The 22,124-nt window shown below is 45.4% G+C and overlaps 1 protein-coding gene across 1 annotated transcript in view; it reads left to right on the forward strand.

The window, feature by feature from the left end:
- Positions 1 to 6,214: 6,214 nt before the first annotated feature.
- Positions 6,215 to 22,124, forward strand: part of LOC124794960 (tyrosine 3-monooxygenase) — a 40,526-nt gene continuing 24,616 nt past the window's right edge. Inside the window, exons 1-3 of the mRNA XM_047258679.1 lie at positions 6,215 to 6,517; positions 20,720 to 20,831; positions 21,110 to 21,211. Coding sequence (XP_047114635.1) covers positions 6,449 to 6,517; positions 20,720 to 20,831; positions 21,110 to 21,211 — 283 coding nt within the window. The 5' untranslated portion in view covers positions 6,215 to 6,448. The remainder of the gene's footprint in view (positions 6,518 to 20,719; positions 20,832 to 21,109; positions 21,212 to 22,124) is intronic.

The following is a 22,124-nucleotide window of genomic DNA, read 5'->3' on the forward strand; positions in this document are numbered from 1 at the left end:
TGGTTTCTAGGGTAGTCTACGGTTTCTCTTCAATTTGATTTACGATTCTCCTCTCGAGGTATAAATGAAAAATAATCTAACTCCCTGAGGAGGTCAAGGGCCCCCGTCGGTCTAAAGAAGCAACAATAAATTGTCAGACGCAAGGAATGACTATACTTCCCACACCATAGGTCGGAGAAAAACACCACCTTAGTGGTCATTTTTGCTTTGTCGCGTAACCGCAAACAAACAGAAAAATAAACTGCAGTTTGACCACAGCAAACTTTTTCCGTTGTGGCCCTTTGTTCACTGGCAGCGAACTCTCAGGTAAAGGCTGTGCGAAACGGTGGGAGAGATGGCTGACTGAGTACGCAGATTGATTTGACGCTGCCAATCTACGCCACTGACAACACTCAGTCCAGCACCGAGTAGACGTAATTACGTAACGCTTGCTCTGCAGTCATTCGCTCTCGACTTTTAATGGTGGCTAACCTGTTCCATCCTAGCAGGTGTTTCAACAAAGAGGGAGAAGAGAGCGTGATCCTATCCTACTACAATGGAAAAAAGCAGGCTTCAGGAGAAGAAAAACAAGAGCACTGCACGCCGATATCACCTTGGAGTGTAGAGATGAGAATTTTCTGTGTGTTCGTAACTATTTCGCGTAAAGGTTGAAAAAAGCTGCAAGCGGTACAAACTACGAAGGTGTCCAACCATTTTCGGTTGCCAGTGATATCCAGTCGCCACGCAGGTCACGTACTCCAGTCATAATTTCTTAATCTATAGGAACGTTTTTATGTAGGTGTTTCTATTGTCAGGCCACAAAATCAACAAAGGAGAATTTTAGCTTCGGAAGCTGGATTTAATCACGTTAATTTGCAGTTTAATGTTGAATGAACGTAGATTTGTCATGTACGGGATGCTAACTATCAAGTTGATAAATCAACAAATGAGGTAGGCTTGCCGCGCTGCCGTTCCAACGGCAAACCGCAATTTTAGAGTAGTATCAGATATCTGACAATATTGCCTACGTGTAAGGTCGACGACAACGGGAAGGTTCAGTAGGATTATTATCTGCAAAACTACAAATAATTACAAGTATTTGTCACCCGGTGATACGAAGAAGAAACAGTCGATGGAACCCGTAGAGCGACTGTATTTCACTGGCTAAACTCACAGCTGTCTGCCAACAACACGTACGTGACCCTGCGTTCAACCAGAAAAGCAAGCGATACATTCTTGAAATACCAGAATTTAATAAGTACGTTCCATAACCTCTGAATGCGCTAAGTAAGTACGATACTGGCTGAATATCGCAGTATTGTGAGTCGTTTTGGACCAATGGGCTACAAAGTAATGTTGTCAAAAGGAAAATGATTTAGTACCTTCAGGATCACTTTGACCCAAATGGATCAGTAACCTAAGATGATTTTTTTCAATGCACAGCAGAGTCAATAAGTTTTTATGGCATAGTGAATTAACAAACCAAGAACTATTTTTTTTTTACGTATAGCCAGTGACCAAGTTGCTCTGAATATATCCTGTATGTCTCACACGCTGTTGTACACACTGTGAAAATAATAGAATAGGACCTCAAGGTTTTTGACACTCTCTGTAGGGACTAAACAAACCTTCTTACCACGTTTTTCAGAAGGGATAGCTGCAGTTGTTTGTTCGTAACAACCCCTTCCCACAATAAAGAGATCGTCTACAACGTCACATCGCAGACGACGCCTTCCGCCCAGCAAAGAAAAAGTGATGTCCACTAGACCTTGTATAGTCTTCATATACATTTTACAACGTGTCAGTCACGTGCATGAACGTTGAAAAGACAGAAAAGGCAGTGGGTCGCGACACAGGGAAAACCGATGTTCCACGTTTTTATGTAACGTCCCACTTGCTTTGAGCTTAGCATCTTCACAATTCATTTGAGGATGTCCTACCTAAGCATTTATTTTTATTCCTGACTCACTGACTTTCTGACGTATTATTCTCGTGAACATCAACGTGATTTGCTTCGCAGGTGGAAAGCCCTGAGACGAAGCACTGGTCCCTGTCACACACCTCAGCCGGTCAAGTTCACGGGAGACCTTACACGGCGGGCCCCGCTGTCGTGACGAGTCCCGTTTTCCGACGCAACACCGCACCTGACACGAGCACTTAGTCTAATTCAGCGTATGCGTTGTAGAAACCTAAAGTATCAATATATATTTCTCTCAGACGGAAATAATAATTCTTCGTCTGTCTCTCCATCACATTTTATAGAAATAATGGTGATAGTTCGTGTGACATTCACGTATATTCTACGACTAGTCTTAGAATTAGTTTGGAGTAAGTATAAAATGCTCTAAAACGAGTCCAGTATTCGCATAAAACTGTGCAGAATATAGCTTAAAATTTATCTATTAAGATTTATTTAGAGTTGGATAGGTTTGGATGTGGGAACCGACGTCTTAATAAGGTATGCTCTCCTTTATTTCTCCTAATTACTTATTTCCTTACTGTTATCACCTCTGTAGTGAAGCACCTAGTGAGATGGTACAGTGCTAATGGGATGAGCGATGTTCAAAACCCCTTCCGGCCATCCACATATAAAACTTAGGTGATTTCCCTAATAATTTAGTGTGAATGTCAGGATAATCCTTTCCCTTCCTTGTTCCATCCGAACCCGTGATCCGTCTCCAATTACCTCGTCATCCACGTAACATTAAACTTTTTTTTAATTCAGTCAACCTTCATTTTAAACAGCTGGAAAGAACTTTCCTAGTCTAGTAAGTCACCTGTCAGACTGACATGTCAATTGTTTGCTAGGTCTGCACATCCTTTTTTCATCACATCCAGTAATGTGGAAGAGGTTTATTAACGTTTATAATCATTGTAGTGTGTACTGGATACGAGAAATACGGATAACTGATATTTGCATTCGTTATTTTATTTACTCCCTCATGAAATGGGAAAATTTAGCGAATAGATCTGCAGAATAGGAATTACATTTGTGTAGAATAACGACACAACTTGAGAAAAAGCTTTTTACTACGTGACCAACTTATGGAATAGTTATGGGTACTCTCGATGCTAATTACTTTCGTTGTACACCTGAAAATGACTACAGCAGCTGATGATATTTTTGTCAGTTCGAATTCTCCAGTTTCGAGTACACAGAAGTAACTCTTTCATCACCAATTGTCTCCACACCATAGCTAAGTCTCTTCATGTACAACACAGTACACACCGAAGCGTAAGAACACACTATTGGATTTAGTAAACAATATCCAGATGTGCAAACGAATAAAATATATAAAAATCTAATTCGCTTTATCTGAAAAGAAAATGAACAACAAGGCCCAATTCCATGTGACTCAACGACGCTATAAATAAACCTATTACGAAGCACGTATTTCCGAAACATATTAACATTTCTGCCCAATAAAGAATTCGCATGAGTATAGGACTCAAATTATTTACTCTAGAGGACAACGCTCTCCAGCATGACAGGTCTCAGTATACACCGCGGCCCAACTACAGCGAAAAAAGACAGCACAACCTGGCGTAAGCCAAGGATCGCTTTAATTTAGACACGGAGAATCTAAATCGTGATTTTCGGACAGGAATCTGATTCGCCGTTCTACTTAATGAGAGTCCTGTGGCTTATAGGCTTGCTCACAGCGTCAGGTCACAACTACAGTCGGCAGGGAATACATCGATAACGCAGCATTCGCTTTAAGTCCTTCTCCAGACACTACTGACACCTAAACAATAAAGAAACGAGGGGGAATAATAATGCAGTCTTCACAAATGGCAGTGCATCGAAACTGTTACGAAAAGCACATTCCAAAATAGCAAAACGGGTTATGCATGGAAGAAGACAGGCAAAATATTTCAGTCGAATGTCGAGATCACGTATAACTGGAGACTATCAGTCAAGTCCATCAGTTACGTTAGCTTTACGACTCCCTTGCATCAACACTAACAGAAATTCTCGTCTATATTCGTCACATTAGGTTACTAGTCCAAAGGGAAAAAATATTGGTTCAAATGGCTCTGAGCACTATAGGACTTAACATCTGAGGTCATCAGTCTCCTAGAACTTAGAACTACTTAAACCTAACTAACCTAAGGACATGACACACATCCATGCCCGAGTCAGGGTTCGAACTTGCGACCGTAGCGGTCGCGCGGTTCCAGAATGAAGCACCTAGAACCGGACGGCACTACAGCCGGCGGAAAAAATATTCTACGAGTTTTGCAATAGCGGTCGTCACAAGCCATTTCCACAACGGATTTATTTTCCCGCTGTTCACGCACTATTCCCAGTGAAACACTCATATTCTCCTCTCGCCGCTGAATATTAAACGCTCATTATGACTTGCAAGGGGTCGACATTTCGACAGTGCCAAAATTGTAAAGACACTCAGACAACTTGCAAAGACACTGATACAAACATTTTCAGAAATGACTGCAACCAGTCGCCTTTTGTAGTGGTAGAATTTTCATTTTACCTTTACAGGACATCATATGAAGCACTTGGAAGCTGTTTTACCTCTGCAAAGTTTGTGCCGTGGTGTGTAACTAACATAACTCGAAAATCACAATTCAACCAGAACAGTGATGTCCATACCAACACCACTAGACAAAAATAATCATTGCTACCCATTACTAAAGTTGTCAGTGGCTCATAAAGGAGTTCAGTATGCAGCAACAAATAATTTTTGATCTATCCAATAACATAAAATATCTGACAGGTAGCAATGCAAGTTTTAAATTAACCTAAAATCATTTCTCCTAGACAGCTCCTATTCCACGGATGAATTTCCATTTCAAAATTGATAGCCTGAACAAAAAACACTTAATATCAAGTGTAGCAGCACATATAGGACTAAAAAAGCATTAATGATAACACTAATCATGTATACGTATCTTGTAAACTGACTCGTCCCACATCATTTTGATAAAAAAAAATCGCACAAATTATTTATGAAACATGTAACTAACAAACTACGTTTTACGAAGTTGTTTCTGCCCCAGGATTCAAATAACATTACACAACGCCTCCGCAACCTCCTCCACAATGTTATAAACAGTCACTAAGAGCTGTGTACCATCTGATGACGAGTCGCTAGGCGACTTGATACCTGTAGTGTTCAAAATGGCTGTGAGCACTATGGGACTTAACATCTGAGGTCATCAGTCCCCTAGAACTTAGAACTACTTAAACCTAACTAACCTAAGGACATCACACACATCCATGCCCGAGGCAGGGTTCGAAGCTGCGACCGTAGCGGTCGCGCGGTTCCAGACTGAAGCGCCTAGAACCGCTCGGCCTGTAGTGTTAAAAGGACAAAAGGCGAGTGATTGCACTCATTCTCAAACCCTTTAGTCATCACAGTCACAGTGTCCCACACATCCATAAATGGAAAAAACTTTACTGAGGCAAACGGTCTACACGAAAGAAGCCTACAAGTGCGTTTTTGCAATCCTGCACGGCGCACACGAATTCAAGTCACCACAGTACCGACACTAAGAAACTCAGTCACAGGAAGGAAACAAAATCTACGTATCCGTTCGGAAGATAGTGGAACAACGCTGGCACACGCGATCTGGACGCGCGCTGAGCTCCGCGCGACGCTGCGGAATGTTTACGTGGAGACGCGGATGCTGCAGCGGCGGCGGCGGCGGCGGCAGCGGTGGGCGCACTGGCCACCGCGGCGGCCGCGGCCGGTGAGAGCGGCCGTGACGTCAGCGCGCTCGTCTCAACCTCATTTTCCTGCAACCGGCAGTGCAGGCTGCGACAGCGGGGGAGGCCACAGAGGGCGGCGCGAGGATTTTCGTCGCGGTGATTCAAAGTAGTTTTCCCACAGCGCGTCGGGCAGGGCGCTCGTGTCCACCGCCGCCCCCGATCCGCGCAGACGTCCCCGCATTCATTCACGCAGTCGCGCAACAGCCTCTGCCGCTAAGGTCAGCCACCGCCAATCGCAGGCCGCGAAGGAGGGGAACCCCTGTCACACTGACCAATAGGAGGGCGGCCGCGCTGCCGGCGGGAAAAAGGGCCCCCTTCGCCACGGTGGGAAGGAAGGGGCAGCGCGGCGCTTCGCGGCCGTCACAGCCCACGCCGCCGCTCCCGATACGTTTGGGGCGAGAAATTTCGTAATAATTGCAGGCGGGCGGCGCGCGCGAAGGCTAGGGGGCGCTCGGGGGCTGCGCGCGGAGTGGGGGCAGCGCTGTATTTAAGGGCCCGCGCCAGCGCCGAGGGTGTCTGACGAGCTGCGGCCGAGTGGTGAAGTGTACGACTAGCGGAGTCAGTGGTCGTGCAGAATCCGCCGAGCGGCAACACCTCAGCTCTAGCTCCCTCTGTCTCTGTCCGTTCGGCGACAGTCACCACTCGCCTGCCAGCCTGGAGTTCGCAGCGTTCGGCGTACTGAGCCACAGCTTCTCCCCGAGACCCTCCAGCCCCAAGACGCGACAACCCTCAGACATGATGGCCGTAGCTGCTGCCCAGAAGAACCGCGAGATGTTCGCCATCAAGAAATCCTACAGCATCGAGGTGAGTTTCCTGTCGCGTCCAAGTTGAAAGAACTGGCAGTTAAAGCCTAACGCTAGTATTCGTTCGGGAAATGCAGTTATCTCATACTAACTCTTATGCCTTCAATATTCCGAACTAGAATCGCATTCTGCGACTATACATTTACATTAGCTCTTTGCGTCACATGGAAAATTTTTGCTGGTTCGCCACAAACTTTCCTGTATCACAAACAGTTAACGTAAGTTCATAGTTGCAGAATGTGTATGTATTTCGTAATATCTCCCACAGTTGTAATTGTTAGAACAGTATCTGTTCTTTCAGACCTGCTTGCATGTCTGAAAGAAACTGTGACACTTTGTAACCACGGGCATTGTAACCATCAGTTATGACTTTAACTTTGAAATACAATCTCGTTCAATGTGCGAATCTGTTACTAAAATTAGAACCTTTCGTTTGCCATGAGGGAGGGTGGAGGGTTACCTTCAAAGATAAAGTACTAACTCTAGAGCTGGTAAAGACGCATACTAAATCAAAAACCGAAACCGTTAAATATTTCACTGTAGGCACTGGTGATATGTTGCCTGCGTTAAAATTTTAAATGGTTAAAAGTCGGTATTTCATTAATACTAAAACAAGTTTCTGCCGTTACTCCGATGTTGGCAACGGCGGCCGATTTTCGGTTTTGATTTTCCAATTGGCACAAAATTTAAATCCACCAAAACTAACTCCTGATATAAAAAAATCCCTCTCAGTAGTTTTTACATTTAGGGCAGCGTAAAGCCTTGTTTGCTTGGAGCCCATAAATGGCACTACAAAACAGTATACCCGTTCTGTGTGATGGAACCGTAGTCAAATAAGATAACGCAATCCAATTTTGTAGGAACAGTGGCTGTTTACTTACCTGCCTGAGAAACAACGGCCCGCTAGCAGCATGTAGTTACAGTTCCCTTATGATGTTTACACTGTACCGTATTAGCTTCTGTCGCAATGAAATGTACGCGGAGTGAACGCGGTAAACTGGGAAGCAAGGCAGCTGCACAACTTGTTACCGGGCACTTCCGTACCCATACCAGGTATTGCAACCCAGAGAACTGTTTCTGTAAAAACGCGGATGCTCTCAAATGAACACGAACACACGGTCTGCTCACTCTCCATGTTTAACTTTCTTATGACCTTTCTCTCATAAAATTCAAAACAGAATTTCGCAGAATTGTATTAAAATGTCACTCTGATTGCAAGAATAATTGCGAAAGATTGTAGTGATGAATCGGAGCTGACATATTTTTTGTCTACATACTCTTCCATACCAAGAAGCTCGGGAAAATTGTTTGCGACAAATGAAATTTAGTTTTAGTTAATAATTGTGGCGTTTACTTTTAATAGATTTATCTTTTGTTCTAAACTTTTGGCTTATCTGTGCACTTAACAGAAACATTCATGTCATCTTCAAAAGCTATATCATAAAGATTTGTGTATCTAGTCATTGTGTACTGTCTTAAACTTTGGCACAGCTGAAGAGGAAATATCTCGTTAAGATTCACACATTCAGAATTACTAAAACATTCATGCCAACTCGTAAGTTTTACTTACATTTACTGTCAGATTAGTTTTTAAATAACGTAATTTTTTTTCGCTCATGACTGCATATACACTTTTCTACCGAAAAATTTCGATATTTCAGTTGTTTAATAACATTAACGGCACTACTGCGAAAAAATTGTTCACACTTCATGGAATATTCTTTGATGAAAGGATATTAAGATTCCTTTAATTTCTCTAGCCTCGCATAGAATCAGAGGTGCAAAAACTGTAATTTGTTTTCTGTAAATAAAATTTAGGGAAAACCTATTTTCGTTGTATAATTACTAACTGTACTACATTTCTATAAGGAAGCTAAAATTATCCAGGTTTACAATTGTACTGGAGACTTTCGTAAAATGAAAAACAGCAGACCTGTTCTAAAGACCAGAGCTGGTCCTATCGGAGGTGGTGTGCCCTTGGCTTCTTCAGGCCATCTAACAGGAACAAGGGGAGCTACGGTTTAACGTGAAGTCACTGTAAAGCACTGTTTTTAATACGAACTATTTCCTAAGCGATGTGCTAGGAGCAACTGGGGACTGAACCTGGTACCTTGATTTATGGTCTGACACGGAGCTTCTCTCTCTCTGCCATAAAGAAAAGAAACTTAAAATTCCAGTAGTTCAGATCTTTTATTTCCAAACCCCACGCCTCTCCTCCCGCAGCATATTACTTGGATAAACTGTCCCGCTGAAGGGAATAGTGGACGGAAGGTCATCAAATTCTTCGCGTGGCCATTCCACTTTAAGTTTTCGCCAAATTCGCTTGAGGCAAATTTACCACTTACGTGGTTCCTGTACTGATGTGACGACGACTGACGGTAAGCAGCCCTCTGCCTTTCTCGGGCAGGGCGCCGCTGTGTTAGCCGATCGGGCTTCCTCCCGCGCAACACCTCGGCGAGACGCAGTCCCGCTGTGTTTACTTTGGGCGCCAGCCACTCCCGAGCAGCCGGCTTAGCCTCTGCATGCCGCAGCTCCGTTACAAACTGTCTGCTAGTTTGTCGTCGAGTTGTCACATCGCCTCCAGACAAGTTTAGCCTACAAAACCAGCTCGCAGCATTCTAATAATTCCATTGTGCGCAATATTAAACTGAAGCTAATGAAAGTTTCCGTTTCTTAGAGGCGTAAGTCATGAATAACAGATAATCGTTCAAAATACCAAACCACTAATCAGTAAACTGCAATGAATAACCTCTGGAACAAACACGAAATAAATGATAGGTAACAGTTACATTAGCGAAGTATTGTCTGTAAGAACAGAGGTAAAGTAGTGAAGAAAAATGTAAAACGAAACGAGGGCGACTGGTACATCCTGGCTAACGAATACAGTAGATAAACCGGCAACATAGTAAAACGGGAAACTTCCTGAGATATTAATGTAGTGTACCGGACCGACATTTGAATGAGGGACCTTTGCCTTTAGAGCGTCAAGTGCTCGCAACAAATCGAAAAACTCCTTAATGAAGCAGTTCAGAGTGATAAGTTTTCACTGACATCTATGAAAGTTTGTTTTCCTTGGGGATGAGGAACAGTTCAAAATGAAATTGGTGTAAAGGATGCTGCGCGATTTCTCTGGAACCTTAACTCGCCCTGCTAATTATTATTTTAAACGGACATATTTAATGAAAAATGCCATTTGTTTCAAATACCTGTTAGCTTCTCCAAAACAGAAGTCTTCACTGCAGAAAAACTTTAATCAGGCATACATTAGCCAAACAAGTCATATCAACAGTATTAGCCACACGACGGCAAAAACCTTTTCATGTAAAGTAAAACTGAATACGTAACTCCTGTTACGTACTGTGAATACTTCTAGTTTATTTCCCGAACATGGTATAATTAGTTCTTCCGTTCAGTCGAACACAGGCACCTGTAATAATTAAGTAAGTTAATGACACTCTGAGAGTCGCCAATTGCGGTGAAACAACGCCAGTAGAACATTTAAATTGTGAAGGACCCCATTGTCACCTGAAAGAAATTGGATAACAGGATAGGATGGTTGGCATATTAAGTAGCGTAGCTTGTGGTAGGTAATTGCAAGATAACTGATAAAAGGCGTACAACAGTGGAAAAATTTTAAATGTTGTCCACAAACGCAGTGAAAGCCGCGCTAAGTGGAATAAAAGCCTAGCCATGCGAGACAGAGGAAAGTGAACGGGAAATTTTCACTAGTGCTGTAGAGGGAAAAAGGAGTGTCTAAAAGGGGATAAAACGCTTATTTCTGAGCAGTTTGGTTATCGTTAATTCTTGCTCTTCATTCGTGCTTCGTGGACGAAGCGTAGCAACAGCGGGGAAATATTGCTCCTTGGGACATCGTTTCTGTGTATCGCAGACCATGGTGTGAACATCGGACGGTATATGGTTTAGTGGAAGAAGTCTTCTAAATATTTGTACAAAACAAACGGTGAAATTCCCTCACGGAAAAGGAACAGGCAGCTTCAGATGTAGTGCACCCGTAACAGGTGTCGGCAGAAGCGGCCAGGCCAGAGGCTCGCGTGTCCAGCGCGAGGACGGCGAAACCTTGGGGCAGCTTCCTCGTGCGAGGTCTGGTAGCAACAGTTCCCGGTTCGTGGGGAACCAGTTATTGCGAGAAACAAAGAATGTCCTCTACGCGTCGCAGCCACTGCTCTTGACGCAATCTGCGTAGCTTGCGTCCCTGGAGAACGTAGCCAGCCAAACGACCTGCGACAAACTCCTGCACAGCACCAGCTAAAGAAGGGACTCGTTCGGAAAATTAACATGTCGTAATAGGGCAATTACAAAACTTTAAACTGCAGCAAAACTGTCACTCTCCCTTAAACGTAGCTGACGCAGTGGTAAAAACCTCTTGAGTAGGTTGAGTATGTGATCATCTAGAGTGGCTTTCCACAGAATTTTTATGTTAAATCTTTAGTAAACATAGGCTTCTCCATTAACCGTTGTTCTCTCATCGCTTGTCATGGAATAGGGATGTTTGGTTAAGTCTCGATTGGATGGTACTGCAAACTTTGACTAGGAGAATTCAGTGTTGCTTGTCGTACTACAATCTAATTCGCGTAAATGAAACGAACAGTTCTTTAAACGACAATCAGATACGTGTGTCAGCTTCGTCCTGTAACTCTCATACTGGTATTATGTTAATAAATTTCTTTGCTGTGTAAACACTTGTCCCTCCATAGCTTCCAAAAATTATATTTTTATAAGTCATTCCGGTAAACTAAGATTCTAAACATTTAAAAAAGTTAAGAGGTCAACTTCGGAAACGCGTAAAAGCATATCCTAGAATGGCAAATATTTGAATTCCAGAAATAAATGGTTCGAATCTAGGTACTGTAAAATTTGCATAAAATTCTGCTGGTGGTTCACTTCCTGTCTGGCGACATAGTTCTCCACACTTGACGCCCTTTGGCGGCATGTTAAGAACCCTCCTTTCATAGAAACCAGTTCCTTGAACCATGGTGGCCTGCAAGCAGCATCTGATGTAAAGAATTACATTGAGGCAGCAAAGTTAGTTCGCTTCACTAAGAAAGTAGTTACGTAATGGTACTCCTTGCTGGCCGGCCAGTGTGGCAGAGCGGTTCTAAGCGCTTCAGTCTGGAATAGCGCGACCGCTAGGGTCGCAGGCCCGAATCCTGCCTCGGGCATGGGTGTGTGTGATGTCCTTAGGTTAGTTAGGTTTAAGTAGTTCTAAGTTCTAGGGGACTGATGACAACATTTAAGTCCCATAGTGCTCAGAGCCATTCGAGCCGTACTCCTTGCTGTTTAACAGGTTCGTTATATCATCCTACTAGGTCTTGCCTGCACTGTTTAGAAGTATTGATTCGTCGTAATCGTGGGATGGTCGCTCATATCGGTAGTGTTTAGTGTTCCTTCACACTACGAACGTGACCACTTACACTAAATATGCACTCGGCGTGACAAATGCGTCGTTCTTGCTTAAAGTGCGAAATCGTCCGAAATTTGGGGTCTCCGCCAAGACTGACGGCAAGGTCGGCGTCCGGTGAGAGTAGCGGCGTCACGCCACGTCACGTAAGCGCCAAGGCAAGGCCCGTCCCTTCCCGGCAGGTTCGCCTGTCGTAAGTCGCTGTGCTTATATAATCAGCAGGCAGGCTCGGCTGGTTGCACCAACGGCTGCCTCCGGGTAAATACTCGGGTGCGCTACGGATACTGCATGACGCGCTCCGTCTGCGGCGGAGGGATAAGATCTCTTCGTAGGCGTCTAGGCAGAGAATGGTGCCGACACGACCAGCATAGAGGAAGGTCCTGACAGTTAGTATGCTCGTTAAGTGAGCTAGTCCGTGGTAAAATGTCAGCTACGGGTATCTCAAAAACTCACTATACTAACTGCATCTCACAGGGGCGGCACTTTCCAGGCAACTTGCTGAATCTACTTCCGGCTGAGGCTGCGAAGATACGCTGGGATAACATACTCGAACGTACGAAGGTACTAGATATGCCAAGATGGTTTTTACTTAGGCTGCAAGAAATCCAGAAATACCGTGGATGTGAAATGCATAATGCAATGGTTGAGACTAAAGTCTGAGATCAACCTCTTTTGCGTTGTTTATACTGTATCCCTCAGCAGGTGTGCGCTGCGACTGCTTGGCATGTCTTTCACCGTGTGACAAAGGCCGACTGCAGCTTGCTAATGCGGTCCCTGACATCCCACCAGGGAGGTTAATAAGAGACGTAGCGCAGGAAGGGCACGGACGCAGCTGTGGTTGGCAGTGGCAGCCGCGAGGACACGGCCTGTCCCCGTGTAAGTCGGCGTCCACGCCTCGTGCAGTAACCGCGGCCTACATACATGTCGTCGGCATCTGTGTGAGGTAACAGCATACTGCACGGGAGATACAAATGAAGTTTGATCCAGGAAACAGCCAAAGTTGGAAGACTCAGTTTATCTGACAACTTGCCTGGACAAGCTCCCTAATCATCCAGGCAGAAAGACGTATTCCGAAACAGCATGCAAACAATGCTCATATTGTAAATTTGTGTACATACCCTTATATCAAAGTCGTTTACGTACAAATATAAAATCTTAACATGGTTTGCATACTAGTACGTAATACATCATTCTATTCGGATGATTTGGAAACGGGTTAAGATAACCAGCATATATTCAATTGCATAAAGCTGAATTTTACTACCTTCTCTACATCCGTCGTTAACAAAATCTGTACTGTTATTAACCCAACATGCTGGAAGCTGAAAAATGAAGTGAACCGGAATTACTATCTTTAACTCTTTCGCCATTCTCACTCCTCCCCCACCCCCACCAAATCCGCACCACCACACTAACGTGCCAGACCAGTTAGCATGCGTGATATCTACAAATGCAGACGGGATCCAAAGATGGCTTTCTAGGTAAAAACTGGTCTACTACCAAAAACGCCAGAGCATAATATGCTGTACTGGTTGAAAATAACCTTCACTACAACAGAAACGTTGACGCTTCAGTAGTGAAGTGGCAGTGATTCTAGGCGCTAGTCTGGAACCGCGCGACCGCTACAGTCGCAGGTTCGAATCCTGCCTCGGGCATGGATGTGTGTGATGTCCTTAGGTTAGTTGGGTTTTAGTAGTTCCACGTTCTAGGGGACTGATGACCTCAGAAGTTGAGTCCCATAGTGCTCAGCCATTTGAGCCATTTTTTCAGTAGTGTTTTTTTACTCATAATACGACTGCCCTAAGGGAGAAATAGACAACAAAATCAGTCGCTAATAAACTGACGCACAGATAACGCTAATACTTTGTTGCAGACGGACAGAGGCGCCTGTGTGGGAGGAATGAAGGCATTTCCCCCCACCCCCCCGCCCTGGAAGCTGGAGCACTGTTTAATTCATAGCAGAATTTTTATATACTTTGACTAACAATCTTGGATCTGGTTTTGTCACCCATAAAATTGTTCGTGTGCCAAATTAGCTTCCCTTTACTCTTGCTGCCCCCCCACTCCTCCCCGTGGATAAATTACTGCTGATAATAAAGACAACATAACTAATAAGCACTAGTGTTCTTGACTGCACTGAGCATTTGACATGAAGAGACAACAGAACTTACCCAACTGAAGACTCACAAGCCAAACTTTTCTAGAGGTGACGCGTTCGTCTCGGTAACGGAGATAACGTGTACGTTCGCAAAAGCAAAAATCGTCGTTCCCTCGTCCCAGAAAGGCGTGCAGCCATCTAGGAAAAGGCAAACTTTGGTATAGCAACCTCGACCGGGATGGGAGCAGACGCTCTGTAAGTATGCGTTGCTGGGCTCCTGCCGCGTGGAGGCGTGCCTGAACATCTGAGTATCGATCACGGGCGACGGGCGAGTGAATACGCCGCCGGCCACAAGCCACAAGGTTAACGGCATTTCACGGCGAGGGCGGGCCCGGCCCAGCCTGCCGAGGTCGCTGACAAGTGTGCAGAGCTGGAGGTGGCACAAAGGTGTGCGGCAACGACCATCCCAACTGGAGCACCCGCAGTCTCTTTGTTCGGGCAGCCACTCTCGGGGAAACATACTTTCATACCATCTTCTCCTGAGACAATCCATCGAGAAAGACTGACCTTTAGCATTATCAGTCTGCGGACACACAAGATGCGTACGTGAACCTTAAGTCATCTGACGTGCTTCTAAAGGTCTTTCAAGCGGGTATTTTTTATTTTGCATTAATCATAGGGGACGAAGGAACTGAACGCATCTGTAAAGGCGGTTTCGACGAGACTAGTTATCGCCAATGGCATAGCTCAGTGTACAGTCGGAACGGTTATATAAAGTTGAATATCTTGCCTAAATTTCCAGCATGTAATTCAGTCTCTAGAACAGGGGTCTCCAAACTACGGCCCGCGGGCCGAAACCGGCCCGCGAGGGCCGGCAAATCGGCCTGCGTTATCTGGCCGGACATCCCCGGTATCCGGCCTGCCAAATATTTGAGGTGGTACCTATACTGCCAACAATTGTTTCGAGGCCTATCGCGACCAATACACCGCGACATTGGCTCTGCTACTCGCTAGAAGACTACATAACTAAACTTATTGTTGCGCCACTTGAAATAATGCGTTGACATACTCAACCTCTGTTACGTCTTGCAGTAATAGTGTTGCTAACAGTGATTTTGAGATTTCGTTGACTTTGCAGGACGCTCTCGTGAAGAATGTGCAGTGACATAATTTTTTTGTCGGTGAAATTCGCCGGAGTAAAATACGCCAGAATTTCGGTCAGCTACGTCCACCAATCAAAATTATGTAATTAAATAAAATCTTAGTTCGTTTCAATGCTAGCTATTCCCACAACCTTAGATTTTTGGGATTTCATCTTTCCTTTAGCCTCACATTACGGTGATCACGGAGTGCTAGGGTGCTTTAATCCCACTAGTTAGATCTTGGCCCTTATGATTTCGTGGAGTCAATGCGGCCCGCGGACTAAAAAGTTTGGATACCCGTGCTCTAGAATATTAATAATGTTGTTGCTACTAGGTAACACGCACTGACTCAGTATTACTGTGAGAAACTTTCTAGGATAAATACTAGGTCAACAAAGGAGCACTCATTTTGGACCTGAAGACTTAACGTTTGGTAGCAACAGTATTTGTTAGAGTAGTCTGTACCCCCATCAGTACTGCTTTAACAGTGTTGAGCTTATTTATGCCCTGGGTACGCCAAAGATGGGCCCTTAAATTAGACGTAACGTATCAAGATTGTATCTTACGAGTGATAACATGTAGCTCGATTACTAGGTGGCACAAAGAATGCCCGCAATGTGACAGTTCTCGACGCGCGCTAACACTTGCAAAAGACGTGATTCCTGTCCCCCTGCGGATCCTCGAGCCCGACAACCTGTTGCTGGCGGCAGAGGCGGACGGTAATTGGGTCCGAAGCTTCCGTGGCGACAAAGGCGGCGGCGGCGGCGGCGGCGACGGCGGCGGAACCTTTTAAGAAGGTCGGAAGCGGCCCGGCCGGCTCGGCGCCCGCGTCACGCTCGACTTGCCTAACTGGGCCCTCGGCTGCCTTTCTATTCCGGGCCCGTCGCTGTCCCCGCTATAATGGCCACTGACTCGCTTGCCGCAGATTGTTCTCCAATAACTGTTCGTGCAGCGCGAAAGGCGCTCCATCGTCAGCGCGAAAGGCGCTCCATCGTCAGCGCGAAAGGGGACAGAACGAGGCAACTATTTCCGCCCCTTAAGATGAAATCTTAGTGCGGATCGCAACGGGGCACTATTACCGATGTCATACACAAAATGAAACGAGGAGCGTGATAATCTTAGATTTCCTCTTTCCTGTAGGGTTCAAATGTCTACCGATGTGTAGTATTTGCATCTGATAAAGTGGCGCCCTAAAATAAAGAATATGCTAATAAAGTATGCACCCAACGAACTACATGACGATGATAGATACTAAAATACTGAATGCCGATGGCTGTCGTGATACATGCCTGTAACAGCTCAAATAATCGACAGCAAAGTCAGTACGTACAACTTGTTACAGAAGTAACAATATGGTGACATTAGTCATACTGAGACATTAGGCTTTAGTCCTAAACATGCCACTAAGCGAGAATTTAAAGTAGCGACTTTGCGCAGCTATGAACATTCCTGCGGTGTTACACAGATTGGTGCAAAGTCAGTTCTACAGTTAGCACCTAGCCAAACCACACGTAATTACGGTTTTCTTGGATCACCCTACTTAAAAACTTTAGTCGTAACATTTCAGGTATTAGTGTCTAAAGTGTATTAGAACTCTTCATAATTTACAAATAAAAGCTGATTTACATGAATGCAAGAATTAGGATTATTCTCTCGATAAAACACTGGCTCTCACTACCGCGCCTTATTTCTCTGGAGAATTTTTCTTAGACACGCACAGCACGTTTTTCCATCGTCCCTCACTGCGAGACGGATTCTCGCAAATCCCACGGGGAACGATAGCTCGCAGGAAGACGGGCGGCAAGCGAATCGAATTCTCGTATCCCCAGGAGTGTGACCCAATCACGTGCCATGGAAATGGGGCTTACTTTGTTTCCGGACAGCTGTACTGAAATTGACAGAACAATGAAATGTACGTACTATTGAAACTTATGCGGTCTTCCGTAAAGAAATGAATACTTCCCTCACAGCTCTCTCACTGTGAAGTGAGATACCGCAGCCTATGCATACCCTTTAGTTACCTTGGAAATTATTTTGCCGTTGATAAAAAGGTATCACTACTTCGTAACTGTTACGACAGACCCGTTAGCTATTCAACAATTCTATTGCGGACACGGAGAGGTTAGTCCTCGCAACGCGTCGGTTTCGCATAATGCGTAAAATATTAACCGCCAAGAAGTACGTATCTCACAGTTTAATGTTTGACGGCCGTAAAGTTTCTCCTTAAAACACGTCCCAGTTTCGTTCATTAAAATAAGACGTGGGTTTGTCTTCACGATATCCTGTTAGGTCGCGTGTTAGAGCATCAGCTGCCAAGACAAAGGGCAGTCCTCTCAGGAAATTGGATTCCGCCACCCGCAGAAAAGCCTCTCGTCTCAGAATTGCCGCCTCGCTGACCGTAGCGGAAATTACTCAATCGTAAGTTGGACGTGACTCGAGATTCAGGTCTGGGACGTCAGTTGCAGGCTGCACGCTGTGTGGAAGTGAACTCGGAAAACCAACTCATACTGAGTACATACGTTTAAATTTATATACAAATAGTCCTTTTAATATAATCCTTTAGCAATGTCTGCTAAACTGACTGCCTACTTCCTACCGCATCTTACATTCCAGTTGTGCTAATCTATAAGTATCTCCCACAGCTTGAGAGTGTAGATTATCTTCAAAGACGTTCTGAAGGTCTCGTTACGATAGTCACACTGTAAGGTGCCAGGGCATGAGCACTTACACGTTAGCTTACCAACTTTTGTATTAATAATAAAGGGACTGGCAAGTGCATCAGATCATGACTCATATTGAATTATAATAAATATGAGGCACTCTAGAGCAGTATTTCCTGCATGTCTCCATGATTAAATCACTAACTTAAAGCGTTGGTGAAAAGTGTCGGAAGTTGAGAATTGTGGAATATAAAGTCTGCAGATGGCCGTAGCTCGCCGGGCCGCCGTGGGCGGCAGGTACCAGTCACCGGAAACGCGGTATAATACGGCGCTTTTGCTGTGCTGGGCAACACGTGACGAAGACGGGAATTTAGTTTGCCTAGGGGCGTTATGACCTACTCGATCATTGGGTAGATCTCGGAAATGCCGTTGGCGGGATTTCGGCGATGATAGTATTCTTCTGCCGCGTTTTCGTACGCGTGGGAGACGGGGAAATGTGGAGAAGGTGGACTTCGCTTTCACCCATCGAGAGGTACGGACTTGTAGACGGCGTCTTGGTTATCGTCTTCGACGGGAGATATACGGTCTGTTTCGCAGCACTGCACCAACGGGTGTTCCGTGCAGAGTTCTGCGGTTACAGCTCTTTCTGTGCTCAGAAGCGAGATTTTCACCAACACCTGCCCACTTCCAACAACTTACCTAATATTCTCGACCTAGAAGTTATCCTTGCGAGGTGCCGAGTATTTGTCAACGTAGATGCCGGTAATAGGGGGCGCGTAATTGCAAATTGTTAATGTGCCATTCTCAGGCGTGTATGGGTGGACAAAGAAATACACGTTTTTTTTTGTTGTAAATTTTGTGAGTTGCGGGGAATATCAAATTAAAATGCCAGCATTACAATCAAATTACCGACCTCATTGTAGCTAGTATTTACCCTGTCCCAGTAAGCTTTACATGTACTCTAGTCACTGCACAGCTTGTGCAGATGGGACGGAAAGGTTTGCTATTTTCTACGTCAGCGACGGACAAATAAGCTTAAAACACGGAAGCTGAATTTCCATGACTTTGTTATAATTTTACTAGTGATGAATTGTCCAAAAATCAACTGCAAGTACATAGTAATTGATATTGGCTGAGTGAACGGCTAGAAAGTGAACCGACTGTTTTCTTTTCCTTAATGAGACGATTCGGTCAAGTAAAAACGAAAATATGGTCACGTTCGGTGGTATTCTTTAGTATATAGCAATGAAGTGAACGATCGAACGTGCGGCTGGTGGAATGTGCGGGCGGCTACGTGCCTGGAGGTGTAAGGCGGGCAACCCGCGGCGCGGCGCTGCGCCTGTAGCTGCGTGGCCGGCAGCCAGCCAGCCAGCCAGCCAGCCAAGGCCGTGCGCCGTTACTGTTACCAGTTATTACGGAGGGGCCCGGCCAGTTGGCAGGGCGTGGCCTGTCACACGCGGGGTGCTCGCAGCCGCTACGCCAGATCCTTATCTGCATTCTGCACCGGTGACTTTCCGCAGGACGCCGTTGCGTCACCGCGGTGCAACGGCGCGACACTGCACACCTCCTCGCAGTGTTTGCGTAAGCCTGCCGTGGTAGTAGCAGGCCGGCAGGAAAGTCTAGCCGCGCCGACTAACCTTGGCTTACATGTCCAGCGTGCGGCGGCTAATGGTTCTCGGGAGAACGAACCACATATAGTTGGAGGCCAGAAGCGAATGGAAATTGGCCGCGAGCGGCCGTTGGCTGGAGAGAGCTGTCGACCAGTGACCTCGTGGCCAACCTGCGGAGCAGGAAGCCGCTGCGGGCAAGGTCTGCCAGTGTTTACGCCGCGGCAGGGGGCGCGGCGCTAGTGGGGGCCTCGCAGCTCCCAGCTTGCAACGGCTCGATTATGGTCCTCAGAAAGAATCGCGAGGATGATACGAATGAAGCTAAGTCCTCATCTTTGATCAAAACAGCTAAATCGTAGTTGATACCATACGGCTATATTGAGAACGAAGGTAAAAACTCCTGTCTTGCTTCCCACACTTCAGTTTACCATAATCCCCTAAATTTATTAGAGCTGAATGTCGAAGCTTTCGGGAGGACGACGGTTCAATCCTGCGTCCGGCCATCCCGATTTAGGTTTTCCGTGACTTTCCTAAATCGCTCCAGGCAAATGCCGGGATGGTTCCTTTCAAAGGGCACGGCCGACTTCCTTCCCTGATCCGATGAGACCGATGACCTCGCTGTCTGGTCTCCTTCCCCAAACAACCCAGCCCAACCCTCGAAGCTTTCACGAAACTCAGCGCCTTCCTCTAGCTCTCCTCAGTGTGGTGCCATTATTCATTCTTGTACTTGGAAAGCAATTTTCTCCCATCTTCTAAGTACCACATTTTAGATACCTAAAGTAGTAGATGTAACACAGGTAATGTAAGTATCTGTGAATGTACCTATCATACACGGAACACACTTTCACTTCTTGAAGGTAGATCTATGACGCAGTTCACTATACGCAGTCAGCACATAAAGTGCGTTAACAAAGAAATAATGCAAGTTGCGTAGGTGATAACCACTTTCTACGATTCGGTGCTTTCCACGTACTCGTATTTACTGCTTGTCAACCCCCAGGTTTCTTTATCGTAAAAACAGTAAAATAAAAAAACTTGTCTGTAAAATTTTACCTAGTCCCGGATGTTTTCCCCCTCTTCTCGTGGTAAAACTGACGAACCGCCAGCCGGCCGGTCGTCTCCTAATGACTTGAGCATCGATAAGATAGCTTCGGCAGCTGCCGCGGCTAGGGGAGCCCCGCTTTACGTAACGGCGGCAGGGAGAACGCCACCGGCCGCCGCAATGCGACCAGAGTTTGGACAGTGTGTGCTGAGCACCGCGCACCGCCATGTTCCAGAACGGCTACCCGTCCCGGCGCCGCTCTCTCGTGGACGACGCGCGCTTCGAGACGCTGGTGGTGAAGCAGACCAAGCAGAGCGTGCTCGAGGAAGCCCGCCAGATCTACAACGGTGAGTCGGCAGCTTAGTCTGGAAAACCTTAGCCTCAAATCTGTAGTCTTCCAGCCGTGTGCCAAAAAATTGAAATTTGCATCAATAGTTACGTCACGTACTTCCATTTGAATCCGCAGCTAGTTGTAAATTTCACCTTAATAGTACGCATGAAATGGTATTAGTAGACTGTTACGCTTTCAGTGTGTAGTTTTTTAACGGTCCTTAATCCGCCTTGTTCTTGTATATTAGCCCGCTTTCGTCTTACCCTTGCATGTGGATGTTATCACCCTGTTTAGATGCTCCAACTGACTCTGCTGAGGTAAACGAGGTTCAGGAGAAAGATGTCCCTGCCGCAGAAGAAATCGAGAACACATCGCAAGAGGAAGTATCCACAACAGGTAAGATCGTTTCCGAGCAAATTTCCTGCATCACGAAATCTTTGCGCTGTCGGACATGAAAGTTCTTGTAGCTTGTAGCCGTTTCCTTTCTAAAACACATCGTTCTGAATAAACTACTTCTGCATAATCTAGTGATTGCTAAGTCCGTGCGTACCTAATATTACGGAACTGGTACGATTGGTAAGCTGTCGTTTTGACCAGAGTAAAAATACGAAACGCTATCAGTGCACTTCATTTGTGTAGAACAAACTAAATTACTGGATGACGTAACTGGATTACGCTTTGACACACCTAAGTTTCCGATTTTGGTCAATCTGAAATCAAAACTTCAAAAACATACGTGGGTGACGATGTATTAAGATTCTGTAGCAAAAGTATATGGAAGGTGGGAAATCGTAACACGTCATTTACATAGGTCATTAGACACACCACCGCAGAGTAAACAGGCAGAAGAGATAATTGGTTGTTTTCTTTCTAGGGAAACCGTCGCTGAATTTACCTTGTAAATGATTTGGGAATACCTAAACAGTGTGTTAGACGAGATTCTGAACAGTTCTTCCGAAAGCTAGTAAAGTGGCTTAATACCTGACTTGAATCTCTGTAACGGTTTCCCGCGTATCCTCTTCCAATATGTGGTGGATAATTTCAAATAAAAAGCGGCGGCAGCTACTGACGTTCAGTGTCCAGTCACAAACCACCGATTGGTTTTTCACTCGCTCATTCTAACAGGCTGGTACGAACGAAACAAGCTTGGCCATCCGCGAATAGAGCTTTATTAACGGAATGGGATGTGAATTAGTGCCGAAACCGTAACGAGGTCAAACAGTAATTGTTAGTAGAAGCTGGTCGTAATGTCAATGGATGGCAAGCGCCGTGAAACACTATGATCGGACATTACACAGTAGTAAGAAGG

This window comes from Schistocerca piceifrons, chromosome 4 (assembly GCF_021461385.2).
Source record: "Schistocerca piceifrons isolate TAMUIC-IGC-003096 chromosome 4, iqSchPice1.1, whole genome shotgun sequence".
Classification (NCBI taxonomy): domain Eukaryota; kingdom Metazoa; phylum Arthropoda; class Insecta; order Orthoptera; family Acrididae; genus Schistocerca; species Schistocerca piceifrons.